This window comes from Camelus dromedarius, chromosome 3 (assembly GCF_036321535.1).
Source record: "Camelus dromedarius isolate mCamDro1 chromosome 3, mCamDro1.pat, whole genome shotgun sequence".
NCBI lineage: Eukaryota > Metazoa > Chordata > Mammalia > Artiodactyla > Camelidae > Camelus > Camelus dromedarius.
Window position 1 is genome coordinate 53,278,150 of NC_087438.1, and position 24,813 is coordinate 53,302,962.

At 46.7% G+C, this 24,813-nt stretch overlaps 1 protein-coding gene and 1 long non-coding RNA gene across 10 annotated transcripts in view; one reads left to right on the forward strand and one right to left on the reverse strand.

Annotated features, from left to right (window-relative positions):
* Nucleotides 1–6,589, forward strand: part of THBS4 (thrombospondin 4) — a 179,654-nt gene extending 173,065 nt beyond the window's left edge. For both annotated transcript variants that reach the window (XM_064481950.1, XM_031447276.2), the window contains 7 exons: nt 738–931; nt 1,819–1,997; nt 2,640–2,688; nt 2,787–2,983; nt 3,593–3,765; nt 5,694–5,833; nt 6,369–6,589. In XM_064481950.1, the coding sequence (XP_064338020.1) occupies nt 738–931; nt 1,819–1,997; nt 2,640–2,688; nt 2,787–2,983; nt 3,593–3,765; nt 5,694–5,833; nt 6,369–6,430 (994 nt within the window). In that variant the 3' untranslated portion in view covers nt 6,431–6,589. The remainder of the gene's footprint in view (nt 1–737; nt 932–1,818; nt 1,998–2,639; nt 2,689–2,786; nt 2,984–3,592; nt 3,766–5,693; nt 5,834–6,368) is intronic.
* Nucleotides 1–24,813, reverse strand: part of LOC105084830 (uncharacterized) — a 34,713-nt gene that overhangs the window by 4,635 nt on the left and 5,265 nt on the right. For 2 of the 8 annotated variants that reach the window (XR_010378860.1, XR_010378857.1), the window contains exons 1-4: nt 10,254–10,747; nt 7,891–8,034; nt 6,593–6,855; nt 5,380–5,825 (exon numbers count right to left, since the gene is read on the reverse strand). This is a non-coding gene — a long non-coding RNA (uncharacterized LOC105084830). Of the gene's footprint in view, nt 1–5,379; nt 5,826–6,592; nt 6,856–7,890; nt 8,035–10,253; nt 10,751–24,813 lie in introns of those variants that run through there. The other 6 variants (XR_010378845.1, XR_010378842.1, XR_010378850.1 and 3 more) reach the window with 6 other exon arrangements.

Below are 24,813 nucleotides of genomic sequence, written 5' to 3' on the forward strand. Positions count from 1 at the left end.
GTGCTGAGCCAGGAAGGGCCGGGGGTGGAGCCGGTGAAAGGAGTATCTGCTCTAGTCCTGAGTAGCCAGGGGAGGTCTCCATCAACTCAGGGAAACCTGGGGCAGGGCAGACTCACCCTCAGGGGACTGCATGGCCTGGAAAGAAACACCAGATGGGTGGAGAACGAGGGTTCTGAGAAGTGTTGTAGGGAAGGAAGGCCCTGCTGTCCCTGACCCCCTCCCTGTGGCATCCACATCTGATCCTCCTGGTCTACGGCCAGAAATGGTGACAAGTCACAGAAAAGGAAACACCGGAGGGCTTCCTAAGAGCCAGGTAATCAGGAGGGTATTTGCATGTATTAAAATGTAATACACAACATTCTAATCATTTAATCTTCCTAACCACCCTGTGAGATAGGCTGTTACTCCCATTGAACAGATGAGGATGCTGAGCCCGAAGGGCCACCTGCTGATGAGCGGCTGAGCTGGGACTCCCTGGGAGCACCTTGGCCCCCGCCCCTCACACATTCTCTCTGTCAGGGGTCAGAGTTGTGCCCAGGGACTTATAGGAGCATCTGATCACGTAATCACAGAAATTAGTTTGAGGAAGTGGGAAATAGTCTCTGAGGCCCATAAGACAGCCTCATCTAAGATAAAAGACTAAGCCTGGTTAAGACCTCAAACCCTCTCTCCAGAAACCTGGACTCTCCGTGTCCTCTGCTGAACTGTGACGCAAACACCTCTCCTTCCTCCCACAGTGATGGAGATGGGCACCAGGACAGCACAGACAACTGCCCCACGGTCATTAACAGTGCCCAGCTGGACACTGATAAGGATGGAATTGGTGATGAGTGTGATGATGACGATGACAATGACGGCATCCCAGACCTGGTGCCCCCTGGACCAGACAACTGCCGGCTGGTCCCCAACCCCGCCCAGGAGGACAGCAACAGTGAGTGGGCTCAGCCCGGGGCGCCACCTCTGAGCAGCCACAGCTTGTGGGGACAGTAGATGACTAGGAGACGCCAGGTCAGGGAAGAGCTGCTTCTGAGCAGCCCTAGGATGAGATCACAGCGGGGCAGGGAAGCAGCCACATGCTCCCGCCAGGGGCTTGGAGAGCTGCTCTGCCACCTTGCTCGTGCCTTTCACCAGGAGTCCCAGGGCAGGAGCCAGATAGACACGGGCACAGCAGCCCCAGCACAGGTGGATTCGCAAATTCTGAGGTCCACAGGGGCCAAGCTGATAACCTTGTGCACAGAGCCAGGGCTGCACCAGCAGCGTGGTGAGGACGGTGGTGATCCGGCGAGGGCACGCCCAGCCCCAGCTATGCAAATTCAAGTTTTAATACCATCAGGTCTGCTGGATAAAACACTCTGAGCTAGGTTCAGCCTAAGGAGCACCGTAAATTATTATTAGAATCTGGTGACCGTAATTTCCCGGCTTTTTATATGTTACAGTCTAGAAAGTACAATAGTCATTTGCTTACATAAGGTCAGGTTTAAGATCCACCAGCTGGTGAAACCCGCATCCTCAGAGGACACCTAGGGTTTCTTGTCAGGTCGATTTGGAACAGTTGGCCTCCCCTCTGTCCCCAGAAAGTCCTTTTGCTCACATACAGTGGGCTTCAGCCGCCCACCTCTCAGGCTCCAGGGTGGGGCCTGGACACAGCCAACTCCAAGATGCCTCTCCTGACACGGGTTGAAAGCCTCGCTTGGAGCAGGGCTTGGGCGCTCTCTGCCCCTTACCCGGCCTCCTCCCCGTCGTGGAGCCGGGGCAGGGGGTTGGGGCTAGTACGGTTATCGGTTATCGAGCCCCCCTCTTCCTCCTCCACCCCCTCAGGCGATGGCGTAGGAGACATCTGTGAGGCGGACTTTGACCAGGACCAGGTCATCGATCGGATCGACGTGTGCCCGGAGAACGCGGAGGTCACCCTGACCGACTTCAGGGCCTATCAGACCGTGGTCCTGGACCCTGAAGGGGATGCCCAGATCGATCCCAACTGGGTGGTCCTGAACCAGGTGAGTGTCCCAGGGCTGGTGGCGGTTCAGCTTTGTCTCTCAGCCCAGGCCCTCCTGAGGGGAGTAGGCAACATTTAGACGGTGCTGACTGCAAGTCAGGCACTGTTCCACATCACATTTATTCCTCACAGTCGCCCTGTGACAGAGCACTTTCATGAGCCTTGTTTTACCGATGGTGGGATCTCATCTCATAGAGCTGCAATGATTACTCATGGTAGCATCACAGGTAAGCGGCTAAGATTGCTGGATTTGGGACCAAAGCAGTCTGACCCAAGAGCCATGCTCTTAATCTCTGCAGCAGCCTGCCTCCCATGTGTCTTCTTCATCATGTAACTAAAAGTAAATTTTCCAGTGTCACCCAGCAGGTCACATTCATTTGAAGTGTTTATTCTCCAATTAAGGGCTTATTGAATCAGCTTAAGTGACAGTTTTAGCAAAATTATTTCTATTGAGCTTTTTTTTTTTTTTTTTTTTTGGCAAGTGTGTGCTGTCTTTGAGTACATGACAAGCTAGAGCAGTTCCTCAGAGAATGAAATCTTTACACAGAGCTCAGATGTCACTGTCCACTTACTGGTGATGCCTGAGGTTCCAGGCCTCCTTGAGCTTATTCCATCCCTCTAACTCCTTCCACTCTCTCCACAGGGCATGGAGATCGTGCAGACCATGAACAGCGATCCCGGCCTGGCAGTGGGTATGTCCAGGGCCTCTGTCACCACTTGTGTAGAATCCGCTTTTTCCAGCTACTCATGTGGCTTGTCTGGCTTTCAAATCTTACTCTCATCTCTGCAGGGTACACGGCTTTTAATGGAGTTGACTTCGAAGGGACCTTCCACGTCAACACGCAGACGGATGATGACTACGCCGGCTTTATCTTTGGTTACCAAGACAGCTCCAGTTTCTATGTGGTCATGTGGAAACAGACAGAGCAGACGTACTGGCAGGCCACCCCGTTCCGAGCTGTTGCAGAACCTGGCATTCAGCTCAAGGTATTTGTCTCCTTTGCTTCCGGGCCCTTTATTCTCCTGTTAAATTCTGTGATTCACCTAAGAAATTGATGCCTCTGTGCCAGCATTCAAGTCGAGGAACACTGGAGCCCGTCTGGGGCCCGGCCTTCTTTCCTGCACACGAGCTACATGCTCACCTCTGGGCAGCTGACGGTGAGGACAGCAGCAGGAATAGCGCCCAAGAGGTGGGGGAGACTTGGGGGGACACCTTCAGGCCACTCTTTTGGAAACTGGCTAATCAGTTTCCTCAATGGGGCCGACATCGTACAGGAGGACTGAGAGGCTACCTCTGTCACTTCTGCTGGGAGGAAAGGCAGCAATTCAGAGTCCTCATTGGACAAATGTGGGAGCAATGGATTTATGGCCGGAAAAACATGGGAGGGGTTTGTGGATTACTAGCCAGTGCTGATTACTACAAGGTTGGGGGTCACCTCAGTAGAAATGGCACTGAAGTATTTATGCTTTATGTCTGGATCCAAGGCAGCCAGGTGGTAACCATGACCTCCCACCCCTTCATCATCCCAGGGATGAGGGGTGCAGGAAGAGGGTCTGTGTGTTCTGTGCTAAGACCTCGCTTGTGTTGTTGTCCAGGCTGTTAAGTCTAAGACAGGTCCTGGGGAGCATCTCCGCAACTCCCTGTGGCACACTGGGGACACCAGCGACCAGGTCAGGCTGCTGTGGAAGGATTCCAGGAACGTGGGCTGGAAAGACAAGGTGTCCTACCGCTGGTTCCTGCAGCACAGGCCCCAGGTGGGCTACATCAGGTAGGCGGCGCACCCCCCGCACTTGAAGCAAAGCCCACCCTCCTTCTGCATCCCAGAGCAGATGGTCCCCGAAGGCGCACCGGGACCCCAGGTTCCCAGAAAAGAGGTGGGAGGATGACACCCCAGCTCAGACTGACCGCCTGGACATGAGGGCCAGACTGGGGCTCTTGAACCACGCTGACCTGTGTGAGGTGAGACGTGCACTGAGCCTCCCATCAGCGCTCCCGTGTGGGCCCCCAGGCCCTGTGTGATCAGTTATCTGAGAATATTTCAGCTGCACTGAGCCCCTTACAGTCTGATAATCTCCACGAGGGCAGCGCTCCCCAGTGCCTGACAGCGTGCCACCTTCGGCATGAACCCATCCTCCTGTGAGCCAGTGTCACCTGCCTTATTTCCCTGCAGGACGACTTTAAAAGGCTGTTCTCAGAAGCTAGGATTCCTTAGGGCTACATCTGTGACATTTCGTCAGTATACTTTCTCACTTCTCAGAATTGCAGATCAGTACCCACTCCAGCTTTATGTAGTGCTTTTAGGAATGGGTACTGAGTGCATTCTCTTGACCAGGGCAGGAAAACTGCCTAGTAGGAAAAAAGGAAACCCTGAGGATTAATTTATATTTTGTTCCTCTTTGAGACATTATATCAAATGTAATCTGTCTCACAGTAAGATGATCATGTTCTCAGCCCTATTAATTTTACTGCCCCTTTTAAATAACAAATATTTTGAAATGAAACCATAGAAAATATAACCTACTCACACATAAATTATTCTTACTTCTTAATGAGGGATCAGATTGATTGTCTAAAATTACACCAAAATCATGGCTGGGACACAACCACACCAAAACACGAAATGAAATAGACATTTGCACCCCCTAGAACCACTGTGAAGGTGATGTTCTACCACAGAGCACTGTGCTGGGGACTTAACCTACAGCAGTGGGGTTGCCAGCAGTGATGTGAATTCCTAACATGGTGAACAGCTCTTCATTTTCAAACAAAACGAAGTACAGTTGCCCTTTGAACAACACAGGGGCTTGGTCCCAGGACCCGCCCTGATCTGCAGATGCACAAGTCCCATATTCGGCCTCCTTATCTGTGGACTCACCCACAAATCTTGTAGTAGGGTAGTATTTATGGGAAAAAGTCTGCATATAGGTGGACCCATGCGGTTCAAACCTGTGTTGTTTTGGGGTCAACTGTACCCAACAGTTTCTCAGTTTACCCTGGAAAATCACTTTATATTAGTGCAAAAAAAATGCCTGATGTTCACAAGTAAGAAAGTTAGGTTCTAGGCCCAGATAATTATAAGCAGGCTTGTCACCTGCCCAAGGGCGTAGAGGTGCACCTCAAAAGTGGGTGCAGGACAAGTTTTGATTGTTCACTCCAGGGCCTTGTGAGCCACCCAGCATCCCTGGCTTCTGTCATTACTAAATGCCACGGTGACAGTCAAAAATGCCCCCACACATTTTTAAAACCCCGCTTAGGGAGTGCTGTCACTCCTGATGAGAATCATTGCTCTGGGATTCTACCAAATGATACCAATCAGACCTAAGGAAAAGCCACAATTTTAAAGCAAGATAACTAGATAAAATGTCTAGACAAGATAACTCACCGGACAGTGAAGTCACAAAGCCTCCTGGTCCTGGGTCGTACTTGATTTCTCTCTAACTCAGTGAGTACCCATCAAGTTGGACTCAGTGCCCAACATCGTGCAAGGTCTTTGGAGAGACAGAAAATGGGAGGACATGGACACATGGTCCCTGACCTCATGGAGTTTCCAGTCTAGTAGGGAAGGGGGAACAGGAGAGCACAGTCCAGGAGTACACAGGTGTGTAAGAAGTGGGGCCCCGGGGTCTCACAATGGGCACTTCACCCTGACCTTGGTTTGAGTTTCACGGAGACCCCCTCCGGCTGTGTTGTTTGCAGGGTGCGATTCTATGAAGGCTCCGAGCTGGTGGCTGACTCCGGGGTCACCATAGACACCACCATGCGTGGAGGCAGGCTTGGCGTGTTCTGCTTCTCCCAGGAAAACATCATTTGGTCTAACCTCAAGTATCGCTGCAATGGTAACATACATTCTTGTCACTGCACAATATTACTGCTAGGAAAACTCAAATAATGCCAGCTTATTTTATAGCACTTTTCCCTCCCAGAAGCCCAAAGCTCATGCCACTTACTCACTGAGACCTGATAGTCCCAGTGTAATCCAGTAAACGTTAGATCTCATTTTTCCTATTTGGTAGATGAGGAAATTGAGACTTGTGGAATTAAACTGCTTGGCTTTTGATTGGGGTTTCACTGACAGATCGAGTCAGGCTTAATTTACAGGCAGCCTTTATTTTCATACAGTTCCAACATCATCACAAGCTCAAAATCCACTCTGCCGGCTAATTTGCTTTAGGCCTGTGAATGAGTTCTCCTGGGCTTTAAGCCAGCAATTCACAAAGCAGTCTGAGGTAGAAAATGGCTGCAGGGTCTTTTGGAGGCTGCTGCGCAGGCTGACGGCGCCCCCTGCAGGCGGCCTCGCAGAACGAGTTGCACCAGGATGCAGGAAGGAGGGAGCCTTCCTAATCGCACCCCCACCCCTGTTCTTGTTTACAGACACCATCCCAGAGGACTTCCAAGAGTTTCAAACCCAGAATTTCGATCGCCTGGATAGTTAAACCGAGGAAACGATCCGTCACTGCTCTTCAAACAGTAAAGCCATATATTTTTTAACCTCCTCCAACTTTCTTTGTATACACTGTGGCTTTCTTTTGCCCACCCAGATATATCAGACTTTTTGTATGAATGTGGCAATAAAGAGGAGATAAATTTCTAAATACCGTGTTACTCAGACATCACTTCCACGGGGCTCAGACTTTGATGGTGTGTTTGCTGTTCCCTGCAATGTCCATGTTCCACTTGCTCAGGGATCTTTTATCCTCAGACCGGGTCATTGAGGCTGAGTGTGTGCATCAGTCACAAGGTCTCATCTTCCATCTCTCCAGCTCGCTTCACACAGAAGCCCAACAGCCCCACGCTCGCTTCAGCAGCTTCCTTGTTCTGGGTAAGGAGCCTCAGAAACGCTGCCCTGAGGACTCCTTCCCTGTGAAGACATTTCCTAATCAATCCTGTGGCAGATTTGTCCAATTCCTTCTGATCTCCTCCCCACAGACAACTATCCCAGCACCTTCAGTACAATTATTAAGCTTATTTATATATTTGGCTCCCCCTAGTGGAATGTCTGCTTATTGCGAGCAAAAGACCATGTCTCACTAGTCAGTATCCCTAATGGCCTAATAACATAGCACCTGGCATGTAGTAGGTTTCCAGTAAATATTTGCTGGCTGGCTGAGTGCCTCTTAAGTGAGGGGGACAATAGTGTAGATGGATCATAAAGCCCTCCTACAACTCAAGAAGCTGCTTACAACCTAGACTCAACCTACAGTGGTATCAGTAGCATCACTGTCCGTACAGGACAGAAATTTGCCTGATTTTTGCACTAGCCTGTCTCCCATTCTATTGGTCAGGCAAAGATTCTAGGCAAATATTTATAAATTCCCTAAGGATTTTGTTTCAAGGAATACTGCTGGGTAGTAATACATTTTCCTGTTCCAGAATTCCTGGAAATATCTTAAATCATAAAGAATAAACACTGTCACCAGTGTTTTACTATGATTTCAGTAGTCAGAAAATACAATGGCATACGCATGACCAGCATGAGAGGTGTAGGATTTCAGGCCACATGTAAAGCCTGCAGGTGTATGTTGCCTCTAATTCAGGACATTAGCTCTTCAATGAAGGTCTTTAGTGAGCAGCCAGAACTCGAGCTTGTCTACCAGTTGTTCCCTCTACTGCTACTATCTAGTCTCCCAGGAGAATCCTGCTACAGGAGCTGCCCTCCTAGGAGTTATGGGTCATATTGGTGTCATGGGACCTGCGGTTCCACAACTGCAAATCTCCAATTCTAGAAAGCCCAGGGAGGAGAAGTAAACCCATTTGGTTGGAGGCTGTCATCTCTCCTCTCCCACCTCCCTTGCTTTTTATATCCCCCGAAAGGTCATTTCCTGAGCCCTTAGGGCCTCCAGGAACTCCGGCCCTCCTGGGCCCCCTCCCGTTCTACGGCACAGTGAGGTTTTACCTTTATAGCTATTTTGGTGTCCTTTCTCTGGAGTCCTTGGCACTTTACGAGGCAGTCCGTCCTGAAGGCTACAGATCCTCTTCTTGAGGAAGTTCATTCTAATCACTGAAGTATGCAGCAAATCCATACATGAAGTACACTAAGCTATAAAGGGAAAGTGTGTTAGATTCACATCCAGATCTGATCAACTAAAGTCTTACAGTATCTTGATCTGACTTTCAGTGAGTCTGGTATACTTAACAAAACTATTCTATGCTCCTAGATTCTCCCCGACACTGCCTCCCTGAGGCTGGTGGAAAGAGGAGGCAACCTCCCTGCGCCACCCCCAACCCACACAATTCCCTCTGCTATGATCTGCTATTAGCTGTGCAGTTGCTCCCCCCAAAGCAGGAGATAATCAATACTTTCATGTCCATGACCATGCTAGTACCATGGGCCCACGGGAGCTCTAGGACATAATTCCACACCTTAGAGAGCTTGTTACATTATATATAATAAACTCATCTTCCTGGCAATAAGAGGGTAGATAGAACCAGTGATGTACTTAAACCAGCGCATGCCAGTTCATGCCAGCCAACCATTAAATGTTTAGGAAAGTTGTGAGCCAGTTGTTACACTGTTGAAAATATGAAATTGGCCATGGTGGGAGTATTTATACCACAGAGATTGACAAATACTATACATCAGAGCTCTAGAGAACTGATTGTCAAACATCTACCAACACACAACTGGGTGTACTTATCTTATTCCTAGTCATCCCTCATCAGTATCTTGGAAGCGAGTGTAGAAAGCTTGCAACTTTCAGAAAACTTTTAAAAAGTAGAGAAGTACCCCTAGAAGAAAGCTTAGGAAAGATGCTCTTTGATATTGATCTGGGCAATGATTTTTTGGATATACCAAAAGCACAAACAACAGAAGCAAAAAAATCAACAAATGGGGGGACTATATCAAGCTCAAAAACTTCTTCACAGCAAAAGAAACAATTAACAAAGTGGAAAAGACAACCTGCGGAATGAAAGAAAATTTTTGCAAACCATACATTAGATAAAGGATCAATATCCAAAATATATTTTTAAAACTCCATACAACTCAATAACCAAAAACAATCCAATTTTTAGATGGGCAGAGAACTAAACAGACATTTTTCCAAAGAGGACACATCACAGTGGCCAACAGGCATGTGAAAAGATGCTCAACGTTACTAAGCATCAGGGAAACACAAATCAAAACCACAATGAGATTCACCTTGCTGATTAGAATGACTATAATCAAGAAGACAAGAGACAAGAGGTGCTGACAAGGATGTGATGAAAAGGGAACCATTATACACTGTAGGAATGTAAATTTATGCAGCCACTATGGAAAACATGGCATTTCCTCAAAAAATTAAAAATAGAACTACCACAAGACCCAGCAATTCACCTCAAAGTATATATTCAAAGGAAATGAAAAGAGGATTTCAAAGCAATATATGCACTCCTATGTTTATTGCAGCATTATATTCACAATAGCTAAGATACACAAACAACCTAAATGCCCAACAGATGAATGGATAAAAAAGATGTGGCATAGACTATAATTCAATAAAAAAAGAAAAAAAAGATGTGGCATATATACACAATAGAATATTATTGCAGCATGAGAAAGGACATCCTGCCTTTTGCAATAACATGAGTGGACCTTGAGCATATTATGCTGAGATAAAGTCAGACAGAGAAAGACAAATACTGTACAGTATCACTTATATGTGGAATCTAAAAAGTTAAACTTTTGAAAAAAGTTACCAGAGGATGGGGAGTGAGGAGATAAGATTATTATGGTTTAAGGGTACAAACTTTCAATGAGTAGTAAATAAATCATAGAGATCTAATGCACAGTACAGTGAATATACACAATATTGCACTACCATCATCAAACTTGCCAAGAGACTAAAAATTATCCCAACCACTAAAAAGAAATAATTATGTAATGTGACAGAAGTACCAAGTATCTCTGCAACAGCAATCACAACATGCAAGTGTGTCAAATTAACACACTGCACACCTTAAATTCACACATTATATGTCAAATAGATTCAATTTTTTAAAAGTGGAGAAGTAGGGAAAGTTGTGAAAATCAGGAAGCCCTTGAGAGAGGCTGGCCAAGTGCTAGATGTACACTGTGGGAATGGTACCCTCTTCCCCAAGTTGCAACGTGGGATTTTTGAATGTTTATACTCAACTTTAGCACAGTGACTTGAATTCCTATTAGAGTTTCATTCAGGTTAGTAGAGTCCTTACTTGAATTTTATTAACACCTTTAGGAGTCTGAGCAAACATCACTCACTCACCAACTAGGATAAATTGATCCCACTGCCTACTCACCTCCTTACTTCGCACTGAGATCAAGGGTCTTGAGGGCATCAGAGGTGTGAGCGGGAAAGAGAAGAGGCATGTCACTGTGGGAAAAAGACCGTGCCTGAGTAGAATCCCACCGGATGAGCGGAGAACTCTTGGCGCAGGAGGAGGGCTCTGAGAGCATCAGGAGACAGCCCTGGGGCACAGGAGCAGGTGCAGAAAGGGAGGTCAGACTCATTTCACCTCCCCAAAAAGGGAACATGAAGCTCTTCCCTCTCCCCTCCCAGGTTATTACTCCTGTAACTCAGAATGAATTAAAGATACAAACTGCAAAATCTTAAGTTTATAAATTCAACTTAAAAATCTTATTACCCTACTATACTCTAGAAATATCTACTCATTACTCTACAGCACAATTTATAACCACGTCTAAGTTTTTGATTATCTAATCTCATTGGCAAACTTAACTAAATTTACTTAAGCATTTAAAATTGAATTTATAAATTTAATACATTAATCTGTAACATAATAAAATACTACATTAATTTGTAATGTATTATAAATTGAGTATGTTTAAGTTTTACATATAAATTTTTCTCTCATCTCACTGAAAAACCTACCTACATACTTCAGTAACTCTTATAAATGTAACAAACTTACAAATACTGTGAATTATAAGTTATCTTAACCACTTCACTGTTATTTATATATTCAACCAAAGATTCCCATACCTTTTAACTTAAAATTACAGGTCTAAAATCAAACACTCAACTTTACATTTGTCATTCAAATCACAAGTTAATTCCATTCTCTAAAATGCCAAATTCTCTTAAATATATCAAGTACTTTAAATATCACATAGTCAAAGATAATTCCGAAACACCACACAGAAATATTAGGACAATGGGTTCAGCATCTCTATACTTAATTTGAAGTTTTCTCAGGAATAAAAGACCCTTACCCACTAAGGAAACTACACTGTTTCAAGAAATTTGGGGTGAACTGAGGTTGTTTATTAGCCAAAGATTTGGGCGAGGATGTAAGATCTGGAGCTGCGGACATGGAAAGGGATTTTTCTCCTGACTCAGGAGGGAGGGTTGAGCCCATCTACAGTCCCAGTGTTATTAGGGACCCCAAGTGTACACCCTCCAAACAGGGTGCCTCATATCCCACTCCCCTAGTTCATGTATGACCCAGTTCTCAAGTTTCTTCACCTCTAGACCAGATTTTTTGGTGCAAGAATCCAAGGTAGCCATAAATTGTGTTTTCTGTGTACAAAAGCTGCCCTCATAGGTAAAAAACAAAACCAACAAAAAACAGCCCAGTGACAACACTAACAGGATTTTTTTTTATTTTGGAGGAGTCTGGGGAAATGCATCCTCAATTACAAATAAGTGGCTGACAATTGTTCTAGAGCACAGCCCACTTCTACAATGGGGACTGTCACCATATGGAGGGGACTGTCACCAGACAGAAAGGACTGTCACGGGATGGGACTGTCAGTGTATGGAGAGGACTGTCAATGTACAGAGGGGACTGTCATCGGATGGGGGTACTGTCACGCTACAGAGGAGACTGTCATCGGACGGAGGGGACTGTCACTGGATGGAGGGGGATGCACTAGCCCCAACTTGGGACCCCGTGTGGGGATGTGGCCTGGAGCACCCCTCTCTCCTTACCATCCCTCAACATTAAACCTTATAAGGATGACTAAGCATGTCTGCTTCAGGGACGCTGGGGATGCACGAATGAGAGCTCCCCTCTCTGAGGGGAGACACCGGACTGAGAAGTAACTGCGGCCTCTTCCTTAGCTTATCAAGAAAGAACGAAAAGCCCTTTCCTCACGTCGCCCACCTCCTCAGCTACAGAGTAGTCATGACTCACACGCTGAACTCAGGTTTGTGAGGAAAACAACTTTAATTCCCACATTTCAGTGCGCTTGTACTCTGAGAGCTCTTTCTGCCAAACTCGGAAGAAACATAGCTTCAGTCTTTCCTGCGGTTCCCACTCATCTCTCAGGACCGACTCAGGCCCAAAGTGCGGGGGGTGGGGCATCTGTCCGCACAAACCCCTCCTGACCTGACCGTGCTCAGCACCCACCCCCACTCCCCGAGGCTACAAGACCACGAAGGGGACCCCAGGTCTGTTTGAACTGGGCAGCCGCCTCCTCCCAGGCGCCCACCTGTGGGGCCGCAGGAAGCCCTACCGCCCCTCCCCTCTTCCCGCTCCCTCATCCTCCCCCCAGCCCCCTTCTTCTGACCAAGAAATCTTGTCTGTTTCCTGTCTTCCTTTACTTGCTCCCCCAAACCCCAAACTTCCTCTAAGAGCTCAGGTGCAGGCCAGCCCTGACAACCCCTCTGAGGTGAGAAGCCGGAGTCCACGCTCTGCCTGAATGAAGGGCCGTGGGGAGGGGCGCACGAGCAGGGGGCGGCCAGCGTCTCGGGGAGCTCCCCCGCCCCGTTCTGCATGACCTCGTCTGCTGGTGACCCCTAGTGTAGGTTCATCTTTGGGTTTCTGGGGCTACCTGAAATAAACAAATAGCCACCAGGGACACTGGAAAAGTCTGACTTAGTCAAGGAATGAAGCTTGAGTTGCTGGCGGCAGGCGGGGGATAGAGAGGAAGCTGGAGGAGGGGTGCAGAGGAAGAGAGAAGGGGATTCCCGAGGATTGGTGGGTCCAGAGTGGCTGCGTCTGCCCCACGCCCACACAGCACGAGAAGGTGGAGGGGCACCCGTTGGTGACTGTGTTCAGAGGGGCAGAGGGGCGGGCTCTGGGTAGCCGAGCCTACGCTGGCGCAGAGACCCATAAGGAGCATCACTGCAGCCACCCTGAAAATAGCGCCCCCACGTGGTGAAGGACCAGATCGCCACCAGTGGCTGAAGAGAAACAGAGAGGATGACCACCAAAGATAAGGCTACCGACCTGCTGTTCTGAAGCCATATAACCCCCGGGGCCCTGAATGGAGGGGATGGAGGTGAGGAAGGAGCCCCAATCAGAACTGACAGTGGAGGTCGGCCGAGTGAGAGGGCAGGGGGACAGAGTGAGAGCAGGGGCATCTGCTAAGCCCCAACAAAGGGGAGCAGACAGAAGAAAAGTCAAGGAAGGAAGGAAGGAAGGAAGGAAGGAAGGACATGAGGGGCAGGGCCAGAGGGATCTACACTCAGAGAGAACTGGGTCACAGGGAGAGCAGGACCACCTCCAGGACCTGCAGTCCCAACTCCAGAAGGTATTTCTGGTGACACTGTCCATCCCACTCCATTCACCAGAGGCAGAAGCAGGCAGCCCCAGACCCATGTGCAGAAATGGGGAGTCCGCAAAGCGCAGATACCATTCTAACCTAAAACTCCTGCATGTTTGTTGTTTCTACAAGAAGAAAAAGAATAGAAGTTACGGAAGCGTCAAGCAAGCCAATGAGCAATTTAAATGCATTCTGCAGAATATTGGCTAAGAGAAGTATGGATGATTAAACAATATAAATAGGAGCAACTGAAATAGAAACAAAACAAACAGCCTTGATTTTAACTCCCAACTCACACCACCAAGTCTGGGCCTCAACTCAGTTTTTTGAGCCACTACAGATTGGACTTGGATTAGTCAGCTCCTACGGTTTCAACTGGTTCTTAAAATTAAAAGATGCCTGTGTTCAGACCAGGCCACATCCTTCATGCTAGAAATTCCACTAATAGCCCGCTGAGCAGAGGGCTCCAGATGGGTGGCTGGGTGGTGGAGCCTGGTGCCAACCCTGCCCTGGAGGGTAGCCCTTGGAAGTCACAGCGCCAGCTCAAAGTACTCTGAAAAAGGGATTCATTTCAATCTTTTATCCAAGCTGTGAACTAGCACACATGGTTTCCCCTCCACAAAGTTTAACTTGCTGAGTACTATCAGATTTATACACTATAAAGCACAACAGGAATCACTGCTGGGACCACATGTGCCCACAAAAAAAGACATGTCCAACTGAGTGTGCACATCTGTTGCCACGTTTCGTGTTTCTGTCTAAATAGTTTTTCATTAATTGCTTGTTTTATATAGCAGCTGCTAGAATAAACAGTAGCAGACATCTAATGTCTAAGGAAAACTTACAGAAGGAAAGTTTTCGTGGAAAATGTTCATTAGTTTATTTTTAATGATTTATCTTCCCAAGTCCATCATGTTCCCACCCCTCTCCCACCAGAATTCTGAGGATCAGGGTTTAAGAACGAACGTCTCGTAAGTCCCTTCCAGCCCTGTGGGTTCTATGATGAGCTCCTAGAATATGAGGACTGTGCACTATTCATCTCCACACCCTACTAGGGGGCCCTCCAAGAAGGGCTGAATTGGAAAAACTCACCACATCAAGCCTAATAGCAGTTAGCTTCAAATTTCTGTCTTTCTCCATAGAATCCATTAGGCGGCAGCAATCCTCTAAAAATACCCCTATTCTGAACAAGCTGCTCTTTGATTAAGACTCCCAAAGTTCATTAAAAGGAAAATTACAACTACTACAACTTATTGAAAATTTATTATACTCCTAGAACTATGCTACTAATAGTTCAGTGCTTAAGAATTCTTATTTACCAAAACATACAACTAAACAAAAAACAAGCACCATATTTCAAACAACCGAAATTTGAATTATTGCAAATTAGGCTCTGAATGAATACTGATGCCTCATTTTCTTTGGGTTTTTTTTTTTTCAGGAAATGCGTAGAAAAGACTTTTTTCTACATCCCTCAACCTAAATTCACATGATAGTCTTCTCCGTGAGCCAAGCAAAGAGCCATTCATCCGTCTGTTCATTATTCATTCATCATTCACTCGCTCATTCATTCATCAAACACCCAATGAGCAATTACCATGTATCAGGCACTGTGCTAAGCACTGTCAGGGATACAAAAAAGTATACAAATCCAGCTGGCTTCAATCCAGGCCTCTGTATGAGTGAAAGCCATTTTCATTTGAATACTGATCATAATTGCAAAAGTGAAATTTAGTTTAGAATTGGATGAACCTTAAAGCTAATCTCCAGATTCCCTTGCCCTTGGACTCTATTTATAAAGCATTGGTCTATTGGAAGAACCCCCTACTCACTTAACCCTGAGACTTCCTAGCTGGGTCCAAAAGAGCCTTGTCCTAAAGATCCCACCAGGAAGAATGATTTTCCAGGGAGCAGAGGGCAGTATGTCCCAGGCCACAACAAGGGCTTGACAGAAGTTGACTGAGTCAAAACTGGGCTTGCACGTTATTGTCATTGTTGGATTTTTTGCTTGGTGTTTTGTTAACTTGAAAAAACATTTAAAACTTGGAAAAGCTCACATAAAAATCTGGATTTACAGTGTTGCTTAAAAAAAGAAAGTCAAAAGCTCTGGACGCACCATCTGCATTCCTGCACAGGAACCTCAGAGATGGCCACGTCCTCCATGCGCCCCAGGTGCTGCTCAGCCCTCTCTTATTCAGTAGGCTCCTGCCCGGCCCTACAGGTGACAGCCTGAGACCCTGGACTTGCCACGTCCGAGGCACTCTGCGAGGCCTGCGGGAGTAGGGAAGGGTCAGACTCCACCCCTCAGGCTGACAACCTGTTAGGGAACTTGTCAACAGTCCCACAGCCAGTGAACAACACAGCCTGGACTCTAATCCAGGTGTCCTAGCAACTTGCCCAACCAGGGCCCCGCAAGAAACAGAAGGCGCCCAAATTCACAATTGAGAAGAGTTTAACAAAGGGGCTATTTAAGAAGGTGGGGGCAGGTTTGGGGAAATCAAGAGATACAGTATCCCTTCCTATGTTCCCTGCCCCATCTCCAAAAGAGGGGAGCTGTTCTTCCCTGCCACCACCGTTGGCTGAACAAGAGGAAAGAACAGTCACCATTCCCAAGGAGGGCAGGGGTGCAGTGAGGGCCGGTGGCCCACAGGAGCTGCGGCCTGGGGTAGAGGGGCACAGCCCTGCAAAACCCCACAGGAGGGCCAAGGAAACAATCTCCCTGACTGATTACTCAAACTCAGCCAGAGCTGCTGTGCCAGGGGGTCCGCTGATGCAGAACAGAATGCTCATGCCAGTCCCTCCAGATACACACTGCTGTTGGCAGGTGGGGAATAGGGCCCACTTTTGCCCCAGGACAAAGAGAAGACCCCAGTACACTCCTACCCGACTTTAAGCTCCACCACACAGCCTTCTGCCTCAGGCATCGGACCAAAACAACATACCACCAACAAAGACAGGGAGGAAAAAGACTAACAATAACAGTAATAGGTTGATTTGAGAGCATCCCAGACTCCTCGTACACATTAACTCTGATCCTGACAACAACCCTGCAAGGGGGGTGGGGAGAGAGGGAGGAGGGGGACGCGAGGGAGGATTCTTTCTGTAACTGAGGAAACCGAGGCACAGAATGGCACAAGGACTTGCCAAAGGACACCTACTTTATAAATGGCAGAGGCAAGAACCAAATCCGGTGTCATTGGGTCCATAACCTGAAATGATTATATAGTTATAGAAAATAATCCTCAATTGTGCAGAAAAGAGTTAACATAGCAGGCCTGAGATTACTGTCCTAAAAGCCTGCTTGTAGTTTTGATGACTATCTATGCTAAATGATAAAATTGTTTTGTCTGCATCTCCTACAAGGACTATTTGTTTATTGTTTTATTCTGTTTATATGGTGAATTATATTTTTAGGTATCTCTTAATATTAAATTATACCTTAAAAAAAAAGCCTGTTTACCAAGTTGGCCAGTGGCTGGCACCTGAGAGCCTGGGTTTGGGGAAGGCTGCCTCCATTCTCGGAACTGATAAATGTGGCACATATTGTACAATGTGGCTTATACTGAACAGCTGCTTTTCTTCTGGGCGTCTGGAACTTTGGTACATGCTAGGCAGAGTGCTTACAGGCCCAGCCCCCAGTAAAAACCTGGGTGCTGAACCTCTAATGAGCTTCCCTGGTGGACATTCCACGTGTGTTGTGGCAAGTTCTTGCGGAGGGAATTAAACACAGCCTGGGTGACAATTCATGGGGAGGAATCTTGGAAGCTTATGCCGGTTTCCCCAAGATTTTGCCCCGTGCACATTTTTCCTTTGCTGATTCTGCTTTGTATCTGTGGCTATAATAAATCACCACTGTAGCTCAACTGTATGCTGAGTCCTGTGAGTCCCCCAGCAGGTCACTAAATGGGGTGTGGTCTTGGGCACCTCTGCAACATCAGGCACCTCTCACCAGCAGCTGAGTGAGGCCATGGAGCTTGTAAAATACAAATACTAAAGGAAGCGCTATTTTTGCACCATTAGTGAGGAAATAACAGGAAAGAGGGCCCCAACAGTAAAAGCTGAGGCTAATAACCACAAATTGCCTGTAGAGCCAGAGAAGCCAACTCAAAGTGGAGCCCACTGAGATTGGACACATAGGGGCGAGGGGCAGAGACTAAATGGGTGGTTTATTTGGCTAGTCCTGTACCTGGAGAAACTAAAGGTCGAGGCTAAGACTCCCAATGTCTGCTCTATCCTACTTTCACAGGCATAGAGCCCACAATTTTATCTGGAACATAGATGCCCAGGATAAAACTACATCTCCCAGATTTCTTTATAGTTGGGTGTGGTCATATGACTAAGTTCTGGCAAATGGCATGTAAGCAAAAACAAAAAAATCATGGTAGCCCTGGGAACCTTCTTTTAAAGACAGCTGATATTTCCTCTTTATTCTCTCTCCTAGTCTGGAATGTGGATGTAACAGCCAGAGCTCCAGAAGCCATCCTCAACTGAGGAGAAAACTCTGGGAATGGAAGTGTCACAGCAGAGAACAGGATGGGACCGACAGCACACTGGCCCTAAAACTTCTACTCCGGACTTTTTGAAAATAAGAGACAATTTTATCAGTTTATTTGGGGCTTTTCTGTTACTTCCAGTTGAATTTAATTCTCCCTAATACAGAAGATATTCAGGATTAGCAAGTGTTTATGAAGTTATGTATCCAAAACCATAGGATCACCAGATTTTATACCTGAATGATCATTAGAGACCACCTTTTTCAACCTCCTCATTTTACAGTTGGAGAAGCTGAGGTCCAGTCACCCCTGGGATTTGTCTGTTAGGGGCAGAGCTTGGACGAGATCTCAGGTTTGGGGACCTGCAGGATCAGGCTTCTCCTTCTCCTGCTGAGAACCACCCCAGTTAGGCCAGGCCAGGCCAGATGCGAAGTCTGAAAGCACTCAAACAGGAAGTGCTCGTAGAAAGTATGTGACAAAATTCCTGCGGTCTCCTGGATGCCATCCCCACTTCCTGTTTTGATGGAGAAGACCCAGCAATCTATACCAGAGGATATAGCTCAAGTGGTAGAGCACATGCTTAGCATGCACAGGGTCCTGGGTTCAATCTCCAGTACCTCCATTAAAAGAAATAAATAAACCTAATTGCCCTCCCCCCTGCCAAAAAAATAAAATAATACAATAAAAATATAAATAAATAAAATATTTTTAAAAGAAAAAAACAGGATTAAACTGTGCAGGTCCACTTGTATGCGGATGTTTTCAATAAATATGTCCCACAGGACTACATGATCTGCGGTTGGTTGAATCCACAGATGAAGAACCACACGATATGCAGGGACAACTATAATGTTACGCTGGATTTTCCACTGTGAGAGAGGGTGAGCACCCCTAATTCCTGTGCTGTTCAAGGGTCAAAGGTACAGAGGCCCTGGTCAACCTCAGGCTTGACAAAAAGCTCACTGGGATCCATCTTGCTTCCCAAAGCACACTTGGCCTTGCTGACATCAAGGGAACTTTTTACTCCTACTGAAAAAAACTGTGGCTGATGCTTTTGGCGTCCATCTGCCTTAACACTCCTCACTCACTGAAGTCAGGCTGCCAGCACCTGCAGCTCTTTGTTTCAGAGCGTCCTCTGGGGCTGAGACCACTTTGTCTATTTATGTAGCAGGCTAGATGTGCAGGCGGATTAAGAGCCCCCAGGAACAGACTCCAACCAGCCCCTCACCTTGGGGGGGCATGCCCTGGAGGCATGTGTTCTGTGTCACCCCTAACAAGATGAAGCTCCAGTTGCCTCAGTGGTAATCACCTTTCCATCCCTGCCTGGGGTTTCTTCACCTCCCAAGTCAACAAGTTTTACTAAATCCTTAACTCAGTGTCTGCTTCTGGATAAACCAACCAGAAGCAGACCTCCCTCCAAACCAGCCCACTCAGATTTCACTTGATCCAGAGCTAGGGAATCTGAAGCTTGAATGGATACCCTGTGCTCATGAAAACCCACATACATACTTATGCAGAAATGTCCAACTTCTCTCTGCATCACTCATCCCAAAGACATCCATACGCCTCAGCCTCTTAGCTGGGCTTCACGGCCCCTCCATGAATAGCCCAGAGGTCCAATAATTAAAATGCAAACTAGAATGATGAAGGAATAGTAGTACTGGATCTCATTCATCTTCTTTTTTTCTTATGGAATAAATATTCTCTTATTAAATTTGAATACAAGTCCAGAGTTACGGAGTCTGTGCTATGAATACAGCAAGGGCTCAATAAATGTTTTTGTACCCTGAGCTCCAGAAGTTTGTACCATAGCACCTTATTTTTTCATTATTATTATTCATCTTTTTAACCCCACCCATATTCCACCATCACACCCAGCCCACAGACCTTGGTGAATGCTCATTAAGTATCTGTTCATCAGAGAAGTAATTAGAAGCAGGCAGCCCCTGCTCCACAGCACCCGCCCCCAGTTGCTACTACATCATCTTCCTGGGCACCAGGGCTGAGTCTCTCTTCTCTAATGGTGGAGAAATGGCACTTGTTTTTTTCCAACTATTCTTCTACATCCTCAGGAGCCTGTGCCAGGAACACACTCTCGAAACAGCCTGCTTGTTCATAAGTACATTTCCATTTTAGCAAGCGCAGCTGTCGCTCCTGCTGGAGGGCTGCTGGTCTCACCCTTGCCACCTGCCCAGAGGGAAAATTTAATTCACAGAAACTTAGAGTTCCTCCCAATTCAGGAATCCTCTCAACAGTCTCCCTGACAGTCGCCATCTATGTCATGAATCCATCAAGCGACAGGGAACTCACTAGCTCCTCCAAGCTTTTGACCTGTTAGGCACATGAGGCAGTCTTTACCCTATTGTTGGAAGGTTCTAATTATAACAGTTTTGAACAATCGACATTTGTTAAACACTCACTATTTTCCAGGCACTATTAAAAGTGCTTTACCTACATGAACTCATGTAATCACCACCACGACCCCATGAAATAGCTGCTGTTGTTATCATCCCCACTTCATAGCACAGAGAAGTTAATCATTTGCCCAAAGTCACAGAGCTGGCAATTTAGCAGAAGGAGATTTTAAACCAAGGGAAGCCTCACCGCAGTGTCTTCCTGTATTGCCTTTTTCTTATTTGGGGTAGAAATCTCCCACCAATTAACCTAGCCTTTTAGGTCTAGACCCTTGTGAAATTGTGATGAAAGCCAAGGGCCCTCCCCACCTGCTAACATGCGTAAAGACACAAAATTCTGCATACAATTTCAGAGACGCAACCCACCCCAGCCCGTGGCCTGCAGGTTAAGAACCACTGCCAACACTTCAACACAGAATATTTTGCTTTTGCAACTATTTGAAAGTCCTCTGAGGAGCTTTTCTATATCCATTGGTATTCCTCATGTTTCTCCTAAATTAGCCCAGTTCCCTAGGAAAGAATGTTCAACCTCCCTAGTAACCAAAGACAAAATTAAACAATAATGACGTTTAAACAATAATGAGTCCTATTACGTACTTTTAAGACAAACAGCAGTCAAGAAAGACTTGAAAATCATGCACTTGAGGGTTTTACTCATTTGCTGCTGCTAACATCGGACCTGTATCCACTACCTTTAGAAAGAAATTTGGCAACACACAGGAAAGAGTGATGAAAATGCCCACAAGCTTTTGACCTGACAATTCCAATCCCAGGATCTATTCGAAGACAATGATTTAGGTGGCAATAAAAGCCCTATGTGGAAAGATATTTAGAGCAAACTCATCTCTAAGAGAAAAAAGGAAAAACGTAATGCCCAACAAAACAACGGGGAAATTAGAAGTACAGTCATGAACATAACGGTGCATATCGAACAATGGGAAGTGTTATAATAATATTCAGAGAAAAAAGTGCAACAAAGATCATCATGATTGTTGTTAATTATGGAGTGATGGGGCAGGAACGCCCAGGGAGGTCTCCATTAGCTTTTTAGCGCCCCACTCTAAAAGGTGAGATACCAAACTGGGAGAATAAAAGCAGTTCAGAGAGGTGAGAGAGGCCATAAAGGGATCAGAGGAACACTTAAAAGGAAAATAAAATAAAATAAAATAAATATTTCTTTCCCTGCCTCTAAATGCATATGTTGAAATTCTCACCCCCAAAGGTGATAGTATCAGGAGGCAGGGCTTGGAAAGTGTGTCCTGAGAGTGGGCTCTCATCAACACGATTAGTGCCTAAGAAAGGGCTCCAGGGAGAGCCCAGCCTCTATCACTACATGAGGACCCAGCGAGAAGGTGCCGGCTGTGAGCCAGGAAGAGGGTCCTCGCCAGAAGGCAACCAGAATGGCACCTTGATCTTGGGCTTGGCAGCCTCCAGGGAATACAGTCAACAACTGTGTAATATCTCTGTACAACAACACAGCATAACTAAACTTAGCATGGTGATCAGTTTGAAATGTATAGAAATATCAAATCACTGTGTTGTGTAACAGGAACTAACAGTGTTGCAGGTCAATTATACTTCAAAACAAACAAATGAACTCACAGGAAAAAGAAATCAGATTCGTGGGGTGGGGTGGAGGTAGGGAGAATTGGATGAAGGCAGTCAAATGTACAAACTCCCAGTTTTAAAGTTTTAGAGCAGGCAGATAGCTAGATATGAGCAGAGAAAGGGGGACACAGACCAAATGGCAGGAATTGGGCAGAAAGGAGGGGCACAAGCCAAATGCAGGAAACCATACATCACGTAAGCACCACGGATCCCTGGGCAGAGAAAGAAAAGCAGGAACCTTTGGGCTGATAAGGGACCACAACTTTTGGGGTGATGAGTGGCCTGGAGACAGACAAAGAAAGGTGAGAAAAGGCAGGAATTTCCAGTGTCCGAATGTAACCTTTTGCTCATTCTGCCCTCATTTCAATAACATTAGCCTTGCAGATTACAAGTACCCATCATGCAAGGACGCCATGACACTCCTGATCCAGACTAAATAAGGACAAAAATCCCTCCTCCCTTTGGGAAGGTGGAGTTGGAATAATAATCAGGGAATATGAACCCAACCCTTCCTTTCCCAGTGAATATTCCGCCCATTCATTTTTACACCCTACGTAACTAACTTGCCAAAGAAACACAGGGCAGCTGCTCACCTGAGTCTGACCGTTCTCCCCTTGAGAGTGTACTAACCATCCTTTAATAAATTCTCACTTTACTTTTTTTAACCACCACCTCTTATCTCTGAATTCTTTCTGGGGTGGGACAAGAACCTGGAACACCAGTTGCATCCACCGGCAACAGTACTAGGGATGTAATGTACAGCATGATAAATATAATTAACACTGCTGTATATTATATACGAAAGTTGTTAAGAGTCAATCCCTAAGCGTTTTCAATCACAGTAACAAAAAATTTTTTTTCTATTTCTTTAGTTTTGCATCTGTGTGAGATGACAGATGGTTCCCTAAACTTACTGTGATAATCACTTCATGGTGTACGTAAATCAAATCATTACACTGTACACCTTAAACTTACACAGTGCTGTATGTCAACTACATCTCCATAAAACAGGAAGAAAAAGAACTCTAGTCACGATGCTGTACTTCACATCCCCTTAAATTATTTATTTTCTAACTGGAAGTTTGTGCCTTTTGACCCCCTTCACCAATTCGCCCACCCCTCCTCCACCCTGGAAACCACCAAATCCACCCCCCTTCTCTTCTCACAGCTCGCTCAGGGGCTGCCCTCAGGTTTGCTCCCGCATGTTACAGGAGCGCCAGCTCCTTCCCAGCTGGGAAGCCAGACAAAGCAGAAGCTTGGGCGGTTTTGAGAGCCCCCAAGCAGCTGACACTTCCTCCCCAGCAGCAACGCGCAAGGCCCCAGTGCTTCCGGAGCTGGAGAGCAGGGTGAGAGAAGAGAACAATGCCGTTCCTGCCCGAGTCCTAGCCCGAGCCCTAGCCCGGGAAGGTCCCATGGGCACAGGCTGGGGGCCGGGTAGAGACCCGCCTTGGGACACTTGCCTCTATCTCTTCCTTGCCTTTAAAGTGCTGACCTGGACAGAGAAACTCTTAGCATTTAGGAAACATTAATTCTAACTCCATCAAATGTGAGATCTCTATAAAAGTTCCAGAACTGGGTCCCGAGCTCAGGCCACAAACTCAGGTGTGCCGAATACACACACGTTTTCTATCACTGAATTTGTTTTGAATCCTCATCCCACCAGCACAGCAGAAACGTGATCTCCGTTTGAAAGTTACCCACCCCCTGAACCCAGGATCTTGTCAAAGCTCCCCCCAAGCTTCAAAGGTGGAGATCTTCAATGTCTTCTGGTTGTCTGTGTGTCTGTATGTTGTCACATGTTGTCACTTTGTGCTCTGCACAACTACAGGTGCACCATCCAAACATTTGCTATAGCTGCTACAACTTATCAAACTTAGTGCCTTAAAACAACACAAAAACAGCCACTCACAGTTTCTGTAGGTCGGAAGTCCAACACCGGCTTCACATGGCTAAAATCAGGTCTTGGCCAAGCGGGGTTTCTATCAGAGACCTTAGGGATGAATTGTCTTCTGAGTGCATCCAGGTTTTGGCCCAGTTCAGCTCTTTGTAGTCAAGAGACTGAGGTCCCCATTCCCTCGCTGGCTGTCAGCCGGAGTCACCCCTAGCTCCTAGAAGTCTCTCTATCTGGGCCTTGCACAAGGGCCCCTCAGCACCAGCAAGGAGGCAGCAAATCCTCCTCACGCTTGGAAGATGTCTGACTCACCTTCTGCCTTCCTCTTCTGCTTGATTCCATTGGGCCCACCTGGGTGATCCAGGCTGACGTCACTATTTTAGGTCCGCTGATTGGTTACCTTAATTCTAGCTGCAAAGTCCCTTCCCAGCTGTGCTAAATTGGTGTTTGATTGAATAACGAGAGGATGGAAGGATGGCTCAGGGAGGTGGGGGGGGAAACTTTGAAATTCCAACTACCACATAGACCAAGGTGAGAAGGCACCCCCAGGAGGGGTGCAGCCCGGGTGCCCTGCGTGCCCACTGAGACATCATCGCTCCCTCAGCCCACAGTCACTGAAACACGAGACCTCCTTTCAAGGTGTGAGTGAAAAATATTGCCTGCCACGTCAGTACACAAAGGATGCTGTGATGTCAAGTCATCAGCCGCTACCACCCACCCCCTAACCCCAGACAGTGAGCAAAGGAAACTCAGGATGCAGACAAGCAGGAGCCTGGCCTCTGCTGCTGCCCACAGCAGTGCCCCCTGAGGGGACTCAGGATGGGAAAGAACAGGACGCTGGCCCTAGGTAGCTAGGTGCGCATCAAGGGAATGATTTCAATGAGCCCAGATTTTTCACCTTCCCATACACAGAAAAGAGCTAAATTCCTTAACTTGAGGGGTT